The sequence below is a fragment of the Epinephelus fuscoguttatus genome, linkage group LG13, assembly GCF_011397635.1.
Source record: "Epinephelus fuscoguttatus linkage group LG13, E.fuscoguttatus.final_Chr_v1".
Taxonomy (NCBI): domain Eukaryota; kingdom Metazoa; phylum Chordata; class Actinopteri; order Perciformes; family Serranidae; genus Epinephelus; species Epinephelus fuscoguttatus.
In genome coordinates, this window is record NC_064764.1 from 36,789,491 (window position 1) to 36,810,566 (window position 21,076).

The following is a 21,076-nucleotide window of genomic DNA, read 5'->3' on the forward strand; positions in this document are numbered from 1 at the left end:
AATCACCATGGTAACTGATGCTGAACAGTTGAACAGTTAACCTGCTCTGGATCAGGTTAACTTCAGAGTATCAGATCACAGCCTGTCAACAGCCCGACCTCTGACCAATCAGATCACTGAAGAAAAAAGTGTCCATGGACAAAAGTCTGGAGTGACAGGTAAAAAAGAGGAGCCTGTATATTAGAGCTTCTAACAAACAGATTATTTACACATTAAACACATGATTTTAACTTATGCAAAGATTATTTTATTTTGCAGTGATAGTGTTGTTATTTTACACTCTGATTCCTCACTGCAGTTCAACATAACATGAGACACCTGTGTGAGGACAAGTCCTGATGAGGCTTATTATAAATGCAACATTTCGGTCAGATAGACATAATCAGTCATTAACTCCTCTTTACTTCAGCAGCAGAAACAGACTGGTGTTACTTACTTACTTTAAAGTGTTTATGTGACATATTCAGAGGAGTTTCATCATCGTCCAACTAAACAGCAGAAAATACTCTGTACTAATGTCATGTAGACTCAGTGATACCTGCATGTTGTTTAAGTCCAGGCCTCTGAGGTCTGTACTACGAAGCAGGATTTGGGGTTAGCGAGGTAACTTCAGGGTTAACTCTGGGTTTTTAGTACTATGAAGTCGGTTCTCTTTTTACCGGGACAAATCACCATTGCACCGGTTATCCAGACGGACAATGTGACGGGTCAGTCACACCAGATAACAAGGAGATATCCTGGGTAAGTTGAACTGGCTTCAGGCGTCTGGCTTGACTAACCCGTCACATTGTCTGTCTGGATAACCGGTGCTACAAAGCTGGTTATCAACTAGTTCAGTCAACTCTGGGTTTTCCTATCCAGCCAGGAGCGTGTTCATGTGAAAGAAGCAGGGGTGTTAATGACGAGTGACATCATCAGAACCATGAATGAAGGAGGCTGCTTTGTAGCACATGAGATGAGACAGTATTGAAAGTGTCTGTGACTACGAGACAGTAAAAGAGTAAAAAAAAGTATAGAATATATTTTGCTGTTTAGTTGGATGATGATGTCACTACTCTGAATATGTCATACAAAACACTTTAAAGTAACACCAGACTGTTTCTGCTGCTGAAGTAAAGAGGAGTTAATGACTCATGACGTCTGTCGGACCGAGATGTTGCATTTATGATAACAGGACCTGATTAACAGTGTGTGGATTATTTTACTAATAAAATATAATCTTCTTCTCCCAGTTCTCATCACACAGGTGTCTCATGTTATTTTGAGCTGCAGTGATGAATCAGGGCGTAAAATATCAGCACTGTCACTGCGGACTAAAATAAACTTTGCATAAGTTAAATCCAGTACATATTTAAGGCACTTATTTTTTTCTTAACTACTTTTATTATATGTTACTTTTCCCTGGTCATCCATCTCAGAGGGAAATATTGTACTTTTTACTGCTCTGCATTTATCTGACAGCATGGGACACTTTAATGTACTATACATACTTTACTTTAACTACTTTAAGTACTTTCACTGCAGTAAAGTTCTGAGTGCAGGACTTTAACTTTGACGCTGTGGTATGAGTACCGTTACTCCAGTAAAGTATCTTCTCTGCATCTCTCTCAGTGTTGAGCAGTAAAGCGACTGACAGGTGTGACGAGTTGCATAAAATGTCTCCTCTGCTCTCCCATGATTCCCTGCAGGCTGACCAATGGCAGGCCGGCCCCGTGTGATGTCAGAGCGGTATAAAGCCCCCCGCTGCCCTGCTGCCAGCTCTGAGCAGAGTCAGCGTTCCCGGCCTGGACGCCTCGGCTGGAGGAACTGCTGTCAGGAGGAAAAAACAAAACTACAGCTCTCACTGTAGTTTTGTTTTTTTGAGTTTGGGGTTCCTTCGAGGCTCAACGTTTCTCCTTCTGGATTCTGTGACTAAACTTTCTGGATAAAGAGATTTTTGATTTCCTGACGACAGCCCTCCCCTGGGCAGCCTAGGCATCCTTGTGCACACAAGTAAGTGTCTTTAAAGTTCTCGGACGTGTTGTGACTGACGGGTGGCAGCTGACCACACACACTGACCAAACTCGATGCAGTTTTTAGGGACTTTTGGAAGTGTTGGGGCCTTTTTGCTGTGTTGAAGGTTATAATGGGACGTCTCCCAGAATAGCCCTGATAGCATCAGACTGGACCCTCAGCTGGACGCCTGATGGCTTTTTAAGGGAATCAGCAGCAGGGCTATCAGTTGCTCCTCCAGCTATGTGCCACATGGTGACTGTCAGTCAAACTGAGGTGTGGTGGAGGAGGTGGAGGTGGAGGAGGGGGTGTTATTTTTAGTGTGTGTCGTTACATTACACAGAGGAGGAGAGCATTGCGGGGAGGAAGCGTCTCACTGAGGGACACTTCTCTGAGGCTTTTATTTTGGAGGAGAGTGAACAGCTGTTGGTCTGTCGTTAAGGTTTATTTTAGGTGTGAGTGGAGGAGCTCCGGCTCATCTGCAAAGATATAAATTAATTTGTGTCACAGGTTTGATCCTGAAGCTTTGACTTTAGTTTGTGTTGCAGGTTTTCACTTCCACCCCGATCGTCCTGCTCCCTCCTCACTGTGATCACTGGAATAAAGGATTTGATTTTTCAGTGTTTTAGAAACCTGAGCCACAAAATCTGAATATTTTTGCATTTCAATGATCTTTCCTTTCAAAAGTCTGCTGAAATCAGAACTGAGAGAGAAAAATAAATATAAAAACGTCTGATGTTTCTCCAGAGTAAACTTTCAAACTGTGAGAAACTCTGAATCATGTTCATAATGAGATGTTGAGTCTGGTTTGCCAGTTTGAGACAATGATTAAAAGTTGAATGCTGACAGGAGGTTTGAATGATGATTTGAGCTGTTGACATTAATGGGACAGTCCTGTTCATATGAGTCCTACAATTGTTTTTTATTTTTATTTTTTCAACTGAAATGCCTCTGTTGGGTTTTTGTTACATCATAAAACCTCCTTCTTTCTTATTAAACATTGTACACAAATATTTTTGTCCTTTTAGAGAGGAAGATAATTTCAGACTAAATTTAAAATAGAAAAAAAAATCTATGTAAATGGAAAAATAAATAAAAAGGAAGTATCTAGTGTAAAAAACACGAGTTCAGAACACAGATAAAAGAAATAAAAAACAGAAAAACAGTCAGAGTGGATGATTAAAAAGGCTATAGAATAAAAAATCAGATCCTTTACTAAGTTGTTAATAACAATAATTATTAATAATAATATTAAAAGTGTAAAAACATTTCATTACAATGTAAAAGTTCATTGTGCTTAAGTAGAATTTCAGAGGTATTATGAGAAAAGTAAAGGAACAGTTCATTTAAGTACTCAGAGTGCAACATTATTATACTATGTGTATGATTATTATTGGATTGCTGAACTCCTACAAACTACAGTTCATCATATTCAATAAGACAATCGTATGATTTGGACGTAGATGTATCGAGTTCAGAGTAACAGAAAATGGAAATACTTAAGGTGAAAGTACCTCACATGAGTGCTTTAGTAAACATATTTCCCCTGACATTCGGTCACTTTTAGCTCACGTTTGAAACTTGTCGGCTCACGTTTTAATGACTTGATGATTTAAAATAATCTGCTGAGATGATGTTCAGTGATGATGAAGATGCAGTGGTGGAGTCATTATCACGTTAAGATTAACTGTAACCAGATCTGTTTTGACGAGGCATTCAGGGACTCTCAGATTAATTCGACACTGAAACATGTAGCCAACACTTGGATTCTTAATTTATCAAAGGCTTTAAAGTTACACAGAGAAAATAGATTAAATCAAACCAAACGTGGTGGCGATCACAGCTGTGTGAAAAAAATAAAGTTGTTTAAATGTTTTCTGCTGTTTAACGCTGAGGTTGTTTGTTTGTTTGTTTGTAGTTTCTGTCACCATGAAGCATCTTAAAATCCCTTAAAATGCCCTTAATTAAATCACACACACAAACATCTTAATCTAAAACAAAGTTATTTTTTTTAGGGGGTTGAATGTAAAAAAACCTCTTAAAATCATTCTCATTGAAAAAAAAAAAAAAAACCCTTAACAAATTAACGGGTTTTGAGGATATTTGACCTTCCGCTTAATTTACCCACTAATATGGAATATTTGACAGATCCTCTGATGATCAGTTAAATGTTAGAAATGTTTTCAGTTGTAAAAATTAATTTTTTAAGGGATTCTAAATAAGTGCATTTAAGGTTTTTTAAAGGGCTTTTTGATTTGTAGAGAAAACAGCTTTAAATTTACAAAATGCAAATTAAGGCATTCACCTGATATTTGTTGATATTTTTTAATAGATAAGTGAATAATTAATTATAATGTTTTTAAGGGTTTTGAAGGGGTAAAAACAAACTTAAGATTTACAACCCAACATTTCAAGTTGCCCTTATTTTGTCCATTTTATTAACTCCCAAAATGTTTCAATAAGATTGAAATGTTTGCATTTGCCTGAAATTTGTTTTTTTTTTTACTGGATGAATGAACAGATCATCATATGTTACTTTTATCTCCACTGTTTAAGGGTTTTTTTAAGGGGAAAAAAAATCATTAAAATGTACCAAAGTGTGAGAGAGCCATCCCAGAAAATGCACATTTAGTTTTTAAATTTCCAAATTAAATTGAGATCTTTTTCTATATCATAAAGTAATCTATTGGTGTAAAAAAAGTCTGAAAATATTTTCAAAATTGCAAATTTTCTTAAGCTCAAGCTGACGTATTCAGGTCTCATTTTAATGAACTTAACATTCAAAACCCAAACGTATCTCAATCATGTCCATATCAGACAAACAGGAACCAGAGAATGTTTTTCATTTTGGCTTCAAAAATGACTTAAAACAATCAGTCGGTTTATTGGATAATAAACACTACCAAACATAGATGGCTGAAACTGTGAAAATAAACACTTCAAAAAATACAAACATTAGAAATATTTTAAACATAAAACAGTTTTTACAAACAGTTAAAAATCAGTCTTCAGTCTGTATTTGTGTGAATTCAGCATCTCAGTGAGTCTCTGCACGACGTTCAGACCAGTCAGAGGTGTTTTTATATTCCGTAATAAACAGGATGTGACGCTCAGTCAGGAAGCTAACGGGCCAATCAGAGACAGTCGATGCCAAATGGGTCCAAGTAGGTCGAAGCAGGTTCAACCAGACCAACACAAGTTCATGAAGGATCAGTAAACTCCGACACATTAGAGCAAGAAAACACCCTGATGTCACTTCGTCATATTTAATACTGACATCGTCACACTTCAGTTTGACCAGAACTTTCAAACTTCTTAATGTTTTCTTTATTGAATCTTAACCTACAGAACAAAGGAAAACAAAATGTGATCAGTTTTTGTTGAATAATAAAGATCAACAGTTGTTGGTTCCAGTCTGTCAAATATTTGTATCTACCTTTTTATCTTTTTTTGGCTGTAAACGGAAAATCAAAACAAAAACAAACAAACATTTGAGATCTTGGACGTCTTTAATTCAGTTTTTTTAACCAAACAATTAATAAATTAGGAAAATAATCAGCAGGTCTGTAAATAATAAAACTGATTGTTATGTGCAGCCTCACAGTTGGAGCTTTAACACAAACAGATGTTTTTAACCACTTTTTAAGTTCAAACTTCAGTTTCCATCGTTCTAATTATATAATAAAATAGTCAGAATTTACCATATTATATTTTATGTTTATTTGACAGTGATTTTTGCATCATTAATCGCACCACTGTCACTGTCATTCTTATGTTAGAGTTATAACTATGGGTATAACTATCAATAAAGGTTTACCTTACCTTACCTTACCTTACCTCGCCTTACCTCGCCTTACCTCACTTCACCACATCTAATCTTATTGTATCTTACCTTATCTTGTCTTTTCTGAGCTTATCGTAACTTATGTTATCTTGCCTTACCTCACCACGTCTTATCTACCTTACCTTACTTTACCTTACCTTACCTTACCAAATCTTATCTATCTTTGTATCTACGCATTTTCTACATTTCCTGTCTGTCTACGCTGTCACAAATGACACGCTGCTAAACTCTCTGTATCACACAGCAGTGAAGTGGGTTGGTGTTATTGAAGTGAAGTGTTTGTGTGTGAAGTGTCTTTACAAAGATTTCTATTATCATTTTTATTGAAACTAAACCTTTTGTCTAAAAAGATTGTATATTCACTGAAACGTATTAAAACTGTAAAAAATTAAAAACAAAATTTAAACAAAATACAAAATAAAACAGAATTTATTAGTTTATGTTCTTAAATATTAACATAAATTAATGTATTTTCAATTTTGTAATGTATTGTCTGTTACTGCTCTTTTTAAAAACTGTAATATTTCTATAATTATTTTATTTCAATTTTTGCAAAGACTTGTTTTTGTTAACAGATACTCCAACTACAGTGCAGTTCCAAAAATGTGTCGGGTTTCCATTCCTGCAGTTGAAAATATCATATTAAAAAGAAGTCATATTTTTTTGATAAAAACTTACTCTTGAGCTAACTTATAATATCCCATAGTTATTTTAGTATTAAAATAGTGCAAACAAACCTGCAGTAAAACTGGAAAAACATCAATCTTGAATAAAATATAAACAAAGTAAAAGTAAAGTGGCCGTGCACCTTGAAGACGACCTGAAACTGAACCGGACTGTAAATCTGACACTCGCCCTCCCCAGGGGTTCAACAGGTGTTTAAATCTGGTCTCAGATCAGCTGGGGGTTCATCAGTCAGACCCTGTAACAGGTGTTCTAATCTGCTCTGAGATCAGCCGGTGGTTCATCAGTCAGACGCTGCGGAGCCTGGACGACCTCCAGGAACAGACCTCCTAAAAATAACAACCCTCCATCTTTATCACGTAGAGTTAAAGTGTCTCTGTCAGCAGGTCGACTGTCTGTCACTGACACCACTTCTGTCCCTCCACTGTCAGGCTTCATACATGTGTTTTATACATGTTTTAAATGTGATAATAGATATTATATATAGTCAATAACTGATGTGGAGATGTGAGAGTTAAACACATTCTGATCTGTAGCGTTTGTGACACTTTACAGTGTAAAACTTGTGACTGCTGTTTCTAAATCATGTCAAACATGTTTTCTATATTTGCTGTTACTGATCAGCTGTAAATCAGTGATCATCTTTTTTAATCATTTACCAGAAGATGTTTTGTGAATGTTAAAAGTTGTCTGAACATGATGAATTTGTGTAATTTCAAAGGACTAAAAGTGACACTTATGATTTAAATCAGTTGCTCTGAAGAGTTTGATATGAGCTTTTTGATAATCTGACACTTTTTCATTCATGTACCAGATAATTATTGAGGTTTGATATCCAGCTTTATTTACAACAAATACTTTCCATTCCAACAGTCCAACAGTTTTTCAGTCAGATTTTAGCAATACGTCCAACCTGAACAAGAGATCAGATTGTCAGTTCTTTCCTAACTGACACATATAAACATTTTTTGATCTCCTTCGTCAGTTTAGATCAAATATAATTATTTGGATGAGGTTCAGAAAAGATCCCGGCAGAGTGAAGTTGCTGTAACTGGTTTCAAAGACGGGTACTTTGGAGATTTCTTTCGCTGTGCTGAATGAACGTCACACAACTTATTGTTTTGTTGCTAAACATCAAAATGTTTCTTGTTGAGCTGTTTGAGGATCATCCTGCTTCCAGATTGTACTAATCTCTTTCTGACAGACATTGCTTTCAGTTTATTTTCTCTTTCTTTTGTTCATATGTTTGGTTTTCTAGCTCTGACGTTATTATTATATTATTATTATTATTAGGGTTTCAATCCCAGTCCACTCAGTGGACTTTTTAAATCAAGCCACTAAAGCATGTCCCCAAAATGTTTTTGCAGTTTACCAAAAGGAAGCGACAGTGTTTTCAAAGAAGAGCGTGGCCCTGTAGAGATTTAAATGTAAATGAATGAGCATATGTCTGATTGTTAAAAAAAACTGTTGTTGATCTTTAATACAGGCGTCATAAACTGTCAAAGGTCTTGATTCTACCCAGCTTTCAACTTTTAAGGATCCATGCTGGCTTAAACCCCGACTACATTTATTATTGTTATTATTATTATTATTATTATTATTAGCAGGGACGTGATTTGAAGAAGTCCCTCTCGTTCTGTCTCTGACAATGTCTCATATGTTGGAGTTTCATAAATATAATCAAATGTTGTCAGTAAACCTAAAATTCGAGGCTTTTTGTTTCCACAAAAGGCTTTTTTTTTTATTAAACAAGTGAAGGTGTCAAATTTCAAACAACACAAGCAGCTGTGCAAGAAGTTTTTTTTAAATAGAAATATTCATAAAATATGACTGCATATGTAAAAACACTAGTATGAAGCCTTTAGTGTCACAGAGGCAGAAAGCCTTGGTAGTTAAGTTGCATTGTGGGTACTGTCGAGGCCAGGTTTTGATATGGAAGATTTATTTATTTATTTATTTTTTTGAAAGGACACATTTTTTAAAGAATTTTTATAAGGAAGAACTTTTCAAATGAAAAAGAAGATATCTGTCATTCTGCTGAGTCAAGTTTGATCTTTATTTGATGATAAATCTGTGGATGACTCAGGAACCATCTGATCATCATGAATCTGATCTGATCAGACATTTGGTGCCACCTTTCTGCTCTTGACAGTTTTACAGTTTTCTGTAGACACATTTCAGGTGATACCAGAACTTATTTAGATGAGATACTCAGACATAAATTACAGAAACTGGAAATTCAAACATCTATTTTTTGTAAAAGTGATATCATTGTGTGATGATGCAGTTGAGAGCAGTGACTGTTTATCGGACTGAAAAACTGACATTGTGACTTTATAAAAATGCGGTGATTTCCCTCAGAGCGGCTGGTCGTCTTTGGTGAAATGAAAACTGGTCGTTGAGTCGATAAAACAGAATTATAATATTTCCTTACTAATACTAATATTTCCTCTTCTTCTGTCTCATATGACAAAATACAGAGAATATGTTAAATGTTTATTTCCCAGCATGCTCTGGTGTCCACTCAGCAGTATGTAGTGTTGAAGTGGCTTCCTGTGTTCCTGTTAATTGTTTTTTCTGACTGTTTGTTTTGCTGTCTTTGTTTGTTTATGTTCAGGGTGCCGACCAACATGTCAACACAGGCGCCGACGTTCACGCAGCCGCTGCAGAGCGTCGTGGCATTAGAGGGTAGTGCCGCGACGTTCGAGGCTCAAGTTAGTGGTAAGAAACATTTCTGACTCAGCTGATGCTTCAAATCTCAGATTTTATGATGTGAAACAAACATTTTTTGTTATTACTGAAAGTCTATAGTTATAAAAGATATGCTGAAACTAGGATTAACTTACAAGCTGAATAAAATGTTGTATTTAGTCATTGTGGAGGGTTTTTATTTGTTTAAATCCATAGAGTAAAATGGAAAGATGGATATCACTTGTTCAGCCTAGCTTAGCATAAAGACTGGAAGCAGGGGGAAACTGTTAGCCTAGCTTAACACGGAGATTTGAAGCGGGGGGAAACTGTTAGCAGATGGAAACTGCTTCCAGTCTTTGTGCTAAGCTTGGTTAAATGGATTTTTCCTGTACTAGACACTCAGAGATGAAACAGATACCATCCTCTGACTCTGAGGAAGAAGAGCTTCCAGATAAATGTTGAAGCATCCCGTTAATGAGGTTCTTTGGGTACTCTGACAGCAGTCCCATCTGTTTTTTCTCTCCTCCGCAGGTTCTCCAGTTCCTGAGGTGAGCTGGTTCCGTGATGGCCAGGTTCTTTCCGCCGCCGCTTTGCCCGGCGTTCAGATCTCGTTCAGCGACGGCCGCGCTGTTCTGAGGATCCCCGCTGTGACTGCCGCACACAGCGGAAGATTTTCTGTCAGGGCCACCAACGGCGCTGGACAAGCCACGAGCACCGCCGAACTCCTTGTTACAGGTGAGAGTCACAAAACAACCACAAAGAGACAAAATAACCACAAAGAGACACAAAATAACCACAAAGAGATATATAATGACCATAAAGAGACACATAACGACCACAAAGAGACACAAAATGACCACAGACACATAACGACCACAAAGAGACACAAAATGACCACAAAGTGACATGAAATGACCACAAAGTGACACATAACGACCACAAAGAGACACAAAATGACCACAGAGAGACACAAAATAACCACAACGTGACATGAAATGACTACAAAGAGACATGAAATGACCACAAAGAGATACATAACAACCACAAAAAGACAGTAAATGACCACAAAGAGATACATAACAACCACAAAGAGACAGTAAATGACCACAAAGAGATACACAACGATCACAAAGTGACACATAATAACCACAAAGAGACACATAACGACCACAAAGAGACAGTAAATGACCACAAAAAGATACATAACAACCACAAAGAGACAGTAAATGACCACAAAGAGATACATAACAACCACAAAGAGACAGTAAATGACCACAAAGAGACGCATAATGACCACAAAGAGACAGTAAATGACCACAAAAAGATACATAATGACCACAAAGAGACACAAAATGACCACAAAGAGACAGTAAATGACCACAAAGAGATAACAACCACAAAGTGACACAAAATGACCATAAAGAGACACATAACAACCACAAAGAGACAGTAAATGACCACAAAGAGACACATAATGACCACAAAGAGACAGTAAATGACCACAAAAAGATACATAATGACCACAAAGAGACACAAAATGACCACAAAGAGACACATAACGACCACAAAGAGACAGTAAATGACCACAAAGAGATAGAAAATGACCACAAAGAGACACAAAATGACCACAAAGAGACAGTAAATGACCACAAAGAGATACATAACAACCACAAAGAGACAGTAAATGACCACAAAGAGATACAAAACAACCACAAAGAGATAGTAAATGACCACAAATAGATAGAAAATGACCATAAAGAGACACATCACAACCACAAAGTGACACAAAATGACCACAAAGAGACAGTAAATGACCACAAAGAGACACAAAATGACCACACAGAGACAGTAAATGACCACAAAGAGGCAGTAAATAACCACAAAGAGATAAAAACCACAAAGTGACACAAAATGACCACAAAGAGACAGTAAATGACCACAAAGAGACACATAACAACCACAAAGAAACAGTAAGTGACCACAAAAAGATACATAATGACTACAAAGAGACATAAAATGACCACAAAGAGACAGTAAATGACCACAAAGAGATACATAACCACAAAGAGACAGTAAATGACCACAAAGAGACAGTAAATGACCACAAAGAGATAGAAAACAACCACAAAGAGACAGTAAATGACCACAAAGAAACACATAATGACCATAAAGAGACAGTTAATGACCACAACATGATGCAAATTGACTTCAAAGAGTCACAAAATGGCCGCAAAGACATAAAACAACCACAAAGAGACACAAAATGACCACTAAGAGACATCTAATGACTTCAAAGTGTAACCAAACTTAAGTGTTACCAAAAAGCTATGACCATGGAATGTTTATTTATGTCAGATTAATTTTAATCTTAATATTATAGAAGCTTCATTCGTCGCTCCTGAGAGGAGTAAATGTGAAATATTGTGTTTCTGAGTCTAAATTTGTCTCTCAGCTGGGGGGCGGGGCCTGTCACTTAATCCAGTGATAAAACCGATATAGATGCAGCTGTTGCAGCATAACTTTCCATAAGAGGAATCTAAACTTTATTAAGTGATTAACAAGTCGAACTTGAACCTATGGGGATTACATGTCTGAGTCTACCGTTACAAAAAAACTCCACATGTCAACAAAAACCAGCTCGATAATGTTAAAGAGAGCTCAGGGGTCAGAGTTGATCTTTACTCATGTGTTCATCTTTACATCATACTGGTCTGTCTCTCTGTCCTGGACTCTGGCTGCTGTCTTAGACCTCATCTAATCCTTGTGTCTGAAATGGATGTCTGTTTAATTTCCCACCTGGATTTACCTGCTGCAACCACTTTATTTTCCTGCAATGATCGTAATATTAGAATAAACATGTCCTCAAAAAACCAGCCTCACGAGACGTATGTTTTGTGTCCCTGCAGCCGAGACGGCGCCTCCAAACTTCCTACAGAGACTGCAGAGCTCCTCAGTGAGACAGGGCAGCCAGGTGAGGCTGGACGTCAGAGTCTCAGGTATCCCAACACCTGTGGTGAAGTTCTACAGAGAGGGAGCCGAGATCCAGAGCTCAGCTGACTTCAGGATCCTCCAGGAGGGAGACCTGTACAGTCTGCTGATTGCTGAGGCCTTCCCAGAGGATTCTGGGACATATTCTGTGACCGCCACCAACAGCAGCGGACGAGCCACCTCCACTGCTGAGCTGTTGGTTCAGGGTGAGACATGTTTTTCTATCAAGACCCCCTCAGTATTTTTAAACATGTAAATTCAAACCACTGTACATGACATCATCAGAATGAAACATGTTTTATAATTGAGCCTTTAACTGCATCAGAACACATGATTCATTTGGATTTAGTTGTTGTTTAATAGGACTGCACAATATATTGCTTTTTTAAAATGGTTATCATGATATCAACATTACACTCAGGGATCTTTTGAGTATTTTATTTTGATCCTTGTTAACAGTTTTTCAAAAAGAATGCACATAATAAAGATTAAATAACAACAAGGCATTTAAACGAAAAGAAAACAAAAACTGTAGGCTGAAGGTTGAACTTATACTTGCCCTTTTTACGGAACATATTGTCATAAATAACTTAATAGGTTTAGATTATACAAAAAAAGCAAAACAAAACAGATACGACAAAAACAGAAATAATATCAAAATTCTAAACCATTTCATACACTATATTAGTCATACGAGTTTTACGTTTTTTTACCACCTGCAAATTGAGCTATGCTTTTTTATAATTCATTGTCACACCAGATCAACAGGTTAACTCCTCTGACTCCTCTTCTTCTTCTTCTTCTTTTTTTTTTAACACCCATTACCCAGAATTCATACTGGCTCTCTCTAATTTCAAACCACCTCTGAATACACTCGGGAAGCAAATTACTTTTTGTGCTTTATATATAATCTGTGCAGTTTTAAGATACACTAGATACACTACAACATTTTAAAACATCTAAGTTAATAAATCAAGTGTTTGTTGATTTATAATAATAATGTGATCGAATTACAGTTCTCTTTGCTCTCTTCTCTAGCATTAAAATTGGGTCAGTGTTGGTTTTGTATGTGTTTGTTATTTTCCTCACATCCTGCAGCTCCATTGTTTAGTATCTGGATAAGCCTAAACCCACATGGTTCTTTGTGCTACAGGTGAAGAAGCTGTACCTACTAAGAAAACTAAGACGATTGTGTCCACATCCCAGATGGCTGGGTTGGCTTCCCAAACCAGAGTTCAGAGGGTGAGACTCACTGAAAAAACACAGCCAGGGTCCATCTGAGAAGAAAATTTAGTTATCTGTTGAAATTTCATGAATTAAAACTGGAACCATCAAAACCCTGCACTCAGAGTGATGTGAAATGAACTGTTGTCTCGATAACTCAGTAAACCTCAATAATTCTTGTCTGTGGTGTTCCACAAGGTTCAATCCTAGGGCCCCTGTTATTCTTCATGTACAGTATATTAATGACCTCCCTGATGTCTAAATTTTTGTCTAAAATTAAATTTTAAGACGACACAAGTCTCTTTCTACTTCCTCAAAAAGGTGGATTTTAGGCAGTTCTTCACATTATTGCAAATAACATATTTTATCTTTTATGTTTTTTTTGATTTGTAAATAGAAATAAAAAATGTGATTCTCATATAAAGCAAAGTTACTACACAAATGTCAAAACCTGGAGATGTTCAGTCTTTTGTCTTCTCCATCATGGATTTGTTTTGTAGTTCTGTAATTTAGGATTTTTATGAAAAATATTTGTAAATCTTTGTAAAAACTGAAAAAAGTTATGTTGTCCTGTGAAATTAATGCACATTTGTGGTTTTGGCCCTGTGTCATTTCACATATTGCAATATTGTGGCTGTAAGTTGTGCTGAAATTTTGTGAATATCAGTGTGAAGTTCTTGTGGTGTTTGTAAGGGAGAAACCTTGTAAATTAAATTTAAATTGAAATTATATGAAAATGATATAACAATAAATATAGTCTGAAAATAATATAAATTAATAACTTATATAAAAACTTATAAATTGAAAATTCTTTCTTTTAGTCATAAAACACAAGCTCTTATTTTGAGTATTTATTAAAACTTAATTTAAGACACATCCCTCAATATGTGTTTTTTTTTCCTTTCAGAAGATGGAGTCCAGTTTCCAAGCCACCACTATGATGGAGATGCAGGTCGAAGGAGGAATGATGACTCAGCAGTTGGCTCACAAAACCCCTCCCCGGGTTCCCCCAAAGCCGACCTCCAAGTCCCCACCGTCCTTCATCACCAAGGTGACAGGAGGACGCCAGCAGTCACCTTCACCCGTCAGACACGTGAAGGGACCGACGCCCGCACCTGTTAGGTACGACCTCTGGCACAGAATCAGTCCTGCAGGATACTGATCCATAACCATTGTCAAAAGAATCAAGAAGCAAGATTCTAAAAAACATGATACAGAAATAAATGGATAAACTCTGTGATGTCACTGTGTTGTAACCTACATCATGTGTTGTCTGCAGACCCGTCTCCCCCACCACCAGACTGTCCTCTATCTCTCCCATCAGACCGGTCAAATCTCCCGTCATGTCCAGGAAACAGGTCAGAACCTTTATCAAGAGTTAAACATCCAGCAGACACTTCCATCATCTGTGACACGTCCACTGAAGTAAAGACAACCTTTCTTTCTTTCCTTCCTCTCACAGGTGTCCGCCTCTCCAGAGGTCCTGCCGCCCTGGAAGCAGGGAGACTACATGGCTGAAGCCAGCTACACCACTATGACCAGCATGACCAGTGTGAGCAGCGCTGCCCAGCTTCATATGGAGAAGCACTGGGAGCAGCAGGTCACCGGCAGCAGAGAGGTGAGGACACAGTTCTCTGTGATGTGATGCTGCATGCAGGCTTGTTAAAATATCAGTTAGTACATCTGTTCAGAGGAAGAAAGAAACTACAGAGTGATGGTGAACTGGTCTGCTGTGGGATAAATATAATTTCAAAGCTAAAAAAACTAAATGTTTGGCAGCTGGAAATCTAATTAAAAAAAATAATTTTCTGAATAGTTTTGTGTTGTAAAAATAAGCAACACAAGTGCAAATCTAGATCTGCAAATTTTCAACATTAAGATTTGCTCTATTGAAGGTCAGGATTTCAAAACTTTTTTCCCCCAACACATGCACATCAGTTTTCAGACATTTACAACATTTAAAAACTGGAAAACAAACTAAATACATCAGGAGGAAACTGACGAATGTGAAACTCTGAACACGTGTTTGAGAAACACTGTAAAAAGGCCGCTGCAGTTGCGATGAAGGAAAGCTCAAATACAAAACTGGGTTTTAGGAGAATTTTTTTTCAGCCTTCAGAACTTAGTTTCAATCCTGCAAAAGCTTTTTTTATTAGATTTCATGCTTTCGAACGTCAGTGAGTTTCAATCTTTTGAATTTAGTTTTTTCAGTTTAAAAATACGACATTATATTTATCCCACAGTCTTATGGCAAATGAGTGTGACTGTGTTTTTGAGCTTGACTTGTTCCTGCAGATTGGATAAAGGGAAATTCCACTGTTCACAATAATGGAATTCTCCTTTAGATGTGAATAAACTGATTGTCAGTGAATGCATCGTGAGTAATGTGAATGAAATGACTTAGTGGCTCAGCTCTGCCTGTGTGTTGGATGAACATGTGTTAATGTGTTGATGTGCTGTGAACGCGTCAGGACGAGCATGTTTACCAGGACGATAAGAGCGCCGCCGTGGCGACTGTGGTGGCTGCTGTGGATCAGGCTCGCAGCCGAGGGCCGTCTGAGGCCGCTGTGTCGGGAGAGCAGGTAGACCACCACCACCACCACCAGTCTGCTGCCTCCATCACCTCCACCTGCTGCTCAAACCACTACTTCATTCCTCTTTCTTCACTCTTTCTTTATTATTTTAATTTCTTCATGTCTCAGCAGCTGATGTTGATTTTACTGAGCACCTGATGAACCTCTGTCCCTTTAACAGTCCATTCACCTGTCCTCTCCTTAGGACCACAACACATGTTCAGCTCCGCTTGTGGCAAAACAGCAAATCAAAAACTCCCACAGTACAGTATTATTACAATACTTAAGTCATGATACGATATCATGATACATAAATCGTGATATGATATCATGATATTTAAATCACAATATGATATTATCACAATACCTTGGTCACAATATGATATTATCACAATAGTTTAGTCACGATACAATATCATGATGCACAAGTTGCGATATATTGTCACATTACTTAAGTCATGATATGATATTATCAAGGTGCTAAAGTCACAATGACGATATTGATATTATCACGAAACTTAAATCACAATACAATATTATCATAATACTTAAGTCACGATACAATATTATCAAGATACTTAAGTCATGATATGATATATTATGATACCTAAGTCACAGTGAGTGGTGTAGTGGAGGGTATACTGGGTATACCCACCTGTTTTTCTGGCATTTTACCCACCTATCAGCCAAATAGCCACCAAAGTATATAAGAGAATATACTCACTTCTTCCTTAGTAACCCATTCAGTAGTCCACCCACCTCTTCAACTACCACCATCAACTGCCACTAGATCACTGGTCATGATATATTATTATTACTACAGTAAATTCAGTAAATGCCAAAATTCAGATGTTTTTTTCCATTGCTGATCTTTAGGAAATTTGGTTCAAATCTGCTGTAATTTAGAGGAGGAGTTTGTTTCTGTACTCAGACAGCTTTACAATCTGTGCAGCATACAACACTGTCTCTGCACAGATTAAAGATTCATAAACCTCTGTAAATTAACCTTTACGATGTGTGAATGTCTCTGACCTGCATCATGAGTATCTCTTCTTCTTCTTCTTCACTGCTGTTTGTAATGAAACCACAGGAAAGAGTCAAATCTTCTCTTTGCATCACGAGCTGCATGTTTCACTCTTAATGTTGCATGATGTGTGGCATCATGGGTTCACTCATGATAATTGTTTTCTGTATGAATATTACTGAAGTGTGGTTTCAGTTTTGGGGGCTTTCAGTCGAGTATCTCCCTCCTGACTTCCTGCAGTGGAGGTCCTGAGCTTTGTGTGCTGGTGTTTGTGTCTCCAGGCTGAGGGAGTGGGTAAAGCCGGGGCGGTGGCCACAGTGGTGGCCGCCGTTGACCTTGCTCGTGTCCGTCAGCCCGTGCATGTGGAGGGCGGCGGAGCTGAAGAGGAGGAGGCTGTAGAGGTGGAGATAAGACAGAAGGCGGAAACAACTGAAGAGAAACACGTTGAAACGAAAACACTTCCTGTTGAACCTCCAGCTGCCGTCGCTGTGACGTCAGAGCAGCGCAGAGTCCAGGTGTCACAGGTCGGAGGAGTTTCACATCAGATGTTATCTCTGACAATAACAAGTCTCAGTTTTCTTAAACTCTGAACTCTGTTGGTCACTCCAGATTCAGACAACCACAGAGCTCTCTACCCACGTGGACACTGGTCTCGCTCCGTCTCCAGTTCCACATTTCACAGTTTCTAAAGTTTCAGTTCCTAAACATGAATCGAGCCACGAGGTAAGAGAGGAGCTGCAGGTAGCCGCCGCCGCCATCACCCAGAATCCTACATCTCATCTTTAACACACGCATATCTTAACATGCAGTCTCCACCGTTTGGTTATGTGCTGTGTTTCACTTTGACTTCCTCCTCACAGTATCATCCTAAAATATCACATCACTTTTTCTCTTAGGCGACCACAGCATCACGGCCATCTGATGTTCAGACATGAGCTCAAACATTCCTGTTGTTTACCATGAAATGTTGTTGTTCTACGAATTTCTAGTTTTAATTTGGCTTCAGGTTTTTGGTTTCAGTTAAGATAGTCTGGATCCAGATATGACGAGATAATGTGGGAACAGTGAATATAAACTCCAGGCTCCACAGGTCTGAATGACTTGAGGAAGAAGAACTACACGAGTAGAATGAGATAAAATGATGTTTGTTGTTAAGACAGACAGGGTCTTTTTTAAATCAGTAAGTCAGTAAAAACTAGACTTGGACAGTTTTGGATCAATACAACATAATTTATATACAATCACATCTAGACTTGTTCTGATACCAGTATTAGAAAAGCCTCTGATACTGCCTAAAATGGTTGATGGGGTATCAGCACGTATGGAGTCTATGGGCAGAATGATAAGAAATTTCACAGACACGGTAGTCAGATTTCCTGTCATGTTGTGTTCATGAACATGAGGGATCAGACCTGATCTGTTGTTGATCTGCACTGACAGCTCCTCTGTAGATGGGTGTCATGCTGTGGTAACCTTGTCATGATGTTTGACTTTTTCTTTCAAGGAACTGTCGGGCTCAGAGCTGCAGCATTGAAGACATTGAGCTTGGGGTGTCTGAACTTTGGGACAGGCTCAGATTGTTATTCAAGTGTGCATTTACACCTGCCCTGTTTGGTTAGTTTGCCCCCTCAGTGCGGTTCGTTTGGGCAGGTGTGAACACAGCAATCACACTCAGCTGTGCACCAAAACAACTGAACTGACACCTTCTTGAAGAGGTGGTCTCAGTCCAGTTACAAATGAACTCTGGTGCAGTTGGTTTGTGGTGAGAAGGTGTTCCGACCTGGATGTGAACCAACTGCAGTCACATGACACATTGTTTGGGTTAAACATGAGCATGTTACAGTCCTGGAGGATTATTAATGTGCACCTCCTCCTGTACTGCCTTAATATGCACATTCAGCACATCCAATGCATCAAAACATTGTTTTCTAGTTGGAGCTGTGCCTCGTTTTCAAACTGTATGGTTTGACCAAAATGAACAATGACAGCAATATAGTCCACGATGAGCAGCGCTAAAATAGTTGTAGTAAGTAGTTGTAGCTAAAGTAGTTGTCCCTCCATTGTGACATTAGAATGTGTCACATTTATCTTGCAAGTGTACTCTTCTTCAACGTTTGCTTTACTTCCTGGATTTTTCCCACATGGAAATTCTGACCAATCAAGAGCAGCTTTCTCACACAAGGCATTTGATCTGGTCCGCTTGTAAATGCTGCAGTGAGAACACGAACCAACTCTAGGCAATTATGCAGCTTTGTAACAAAGTTAATCCCTGCAGAGAAATGGAATGTTTTACTTTATCTTTTTCTTGATCCAGTCTGTTTTGTGTCCAAGTCACGTTTCCAGAGCCTTGCAGACTTTTTCATATTGACAAAATCAGCTAAATATTCAGCTATGACATAATAACAATCTGAGCCTGTCAGAAGCAAAAACAAGCACTTTTAGTAGACATGCATTGACGGTGTGAACGTGATCCGAGTGGTTACATTACAGTGTGTTTCACTGCTGCAGCTCTCTGTCTCAGTACTGGACCAGTCTCAATAATTGCTGTCTCTATTAGTCACTCAGATAACAAAAGAACATGGAAAACAGGCTGAAAAATACTGACGGCACCCTTTGATCTTAACCTTAGTGTTTGGAGACGTCTGCTACGATGCTCAGACTCACTGCATAAGATTTGTTCCTATTCAGCTGGACTCAGCTGGAGTTATTTCAGACGGTTAACGTTGTTCTCGTTGGCTCGGTCAGGTGTCCATCGCTGGCTCTGCTATTGCCACTCTGCACAAAGAGTTGTCTTCCCCCTCCGCTCCCAGAAAGGTCATCAAGCCCGTCAAGTCTCCCAGTCCGTCTCGCAGAGCGGTGGAGGTGCGCATGACACCGGAGCCCCTCCCCCCACCGTTTAGAGACGTCAGATATCAGTTTGAGTCGCAGCTGGTTGGAGCTCAGGCTGTGAGTGAGGAGGAGTTTGAGGACTGGGAGCCTCAGGTTGGTCTGACCCCCCTCGCTGTCGTCCTCCCTTCACCTCCCCCAGTTTAACCCCGTGTGGATTGTTAGCACTTCACCGTAACGCAGCAGCCAATCACACGCTGCCCTTCATCTGCCTCATGAGGAACCCTCCTCTTCCTGTCTTCACCTCTTGACCTCCGTCCCTCTGTCTTTTCTGCAGGGTTTTATCTGTTCTAACCTGGCTTCACCCCTCCATCCTCACAGACTCCACCGCTGAAAAACAGTGTGTTGTTTTCTGTCTTTGACTCCTGTTGTTGTTTGTCCTCAGGAGGCGGCTGCAGTTCCCACCAGAGCACAAGAGGCTGTTGTTCCTCCCACTCTGATCGCTGTGAGTACTTCCCGTTTCTGTCCGTCAAAACAAGTCATTACTATAAAAACATATTGCTAAGTAAATGTTTGAGTATGTGGAAGGTGTCTGATGTTGCCACTTGTGTCTCCGTTCAGGGCCTCAAGAATGTGACAGTGACGGAGGGCGAGTCAGTGACACTGGAGTGTCAGATCAGCGGTCACCCCGCTCCCACCATCATGTGGTTCAGAGAGGACTACAAAATTGAGAGCTCCATTGACTTTCAGATCACCTACGTGAGTGGATTTGCCCGGCTGGTGATCCGCGAGGCGTTCGCCGAAGACAGCGGGCGCTTCACCTGCACCGCCACCAGCGAGGCAGGCACTGTCAGCACCTCCTGCTACCTGCTCGTCAAAGGTAACGGTGTAGTAGGGTGATGGACAAAGGACTTGTCAGTTTGACTAAGAAAAGATATGAAGTGTAAATTAAGAGAAACAGTTAGACAATTAGATTTTATCAAACTTTAGTAATTTAAGCACTTGAATTATATACAATACAATTTTTCAAAGTTGCGTGAGTCAGCAGATTTTAACAAATGTGGTCAAAGAATTTTATGTTGCTAACTTGTGAGAGCAGTGCTGCTCCAACAGCTCTTTAGGAAAGTCAAATGGAAAATGTAAAGACTTTAAAATATAAGAGATCAGCTGGGTTTTCTCCGGGTGCTCCGGTTTCTTCCCACAGTCCAAAGACATGCAGGTTAATTGGTG

The 21,076-nt window shown here is 38.8% G+C and overlaps 1 protein-coding gene across 9 annotated transcripts in view; it reads left to right on the forward strand.

The window, feature by feature from the left end:
* Positions 1–1,751: 1,751 nt before the first annotated feature.
* The window catches only part of ttn.2 (titin, tandem duplicate 2), a 249,401-nt gene continuing 230,076 nt past the window's right edge, over positions 1,752–21,076 (forward strand). For all 9 annotated transcript variants that reach the window (XM_049594294.1, XM_049594295.1, XM_049594296.1 and 6 more), the window contains exons 1-10: positions 1,752–1,992; positions 9,138–9,241; positions 9,743–9,946; positions 12,118–12,405; positions 13,353–13,441; positions 14,331–14,545; positions 14,703–14,781; positions 14,886–15,041; positions 20,292–20,351; positions 20,468–20,726. In XM_049594294.1, coding sequence (XP_049450251.1) covers positions 9,151–9,241; positions 9,743–9,946; positions 12,118–12,405; positions 13,353–13,441; positions 14,331–14,545; positions 14,703–14,781; positions 14,886–15,041; positions 20,292–20,351; positions 20,468–20,726 — 1,441 coding nt within the window. In that variant the 5' untranslated portion in view covers positions 1,752–1,992; positions 9,138–9,150. The remainder of the gene's footprint in view (positions 1,993–9,137; positions 9,242–9,742; positions 9,947–12,117; positions 12,406–13,352; positions 13,442–14,330; positions 14,546–14,702; positions 14,782–14,885; positions 15,042–20,291; positions 20,352–20,467; positions 20,727–21,076) is intronic.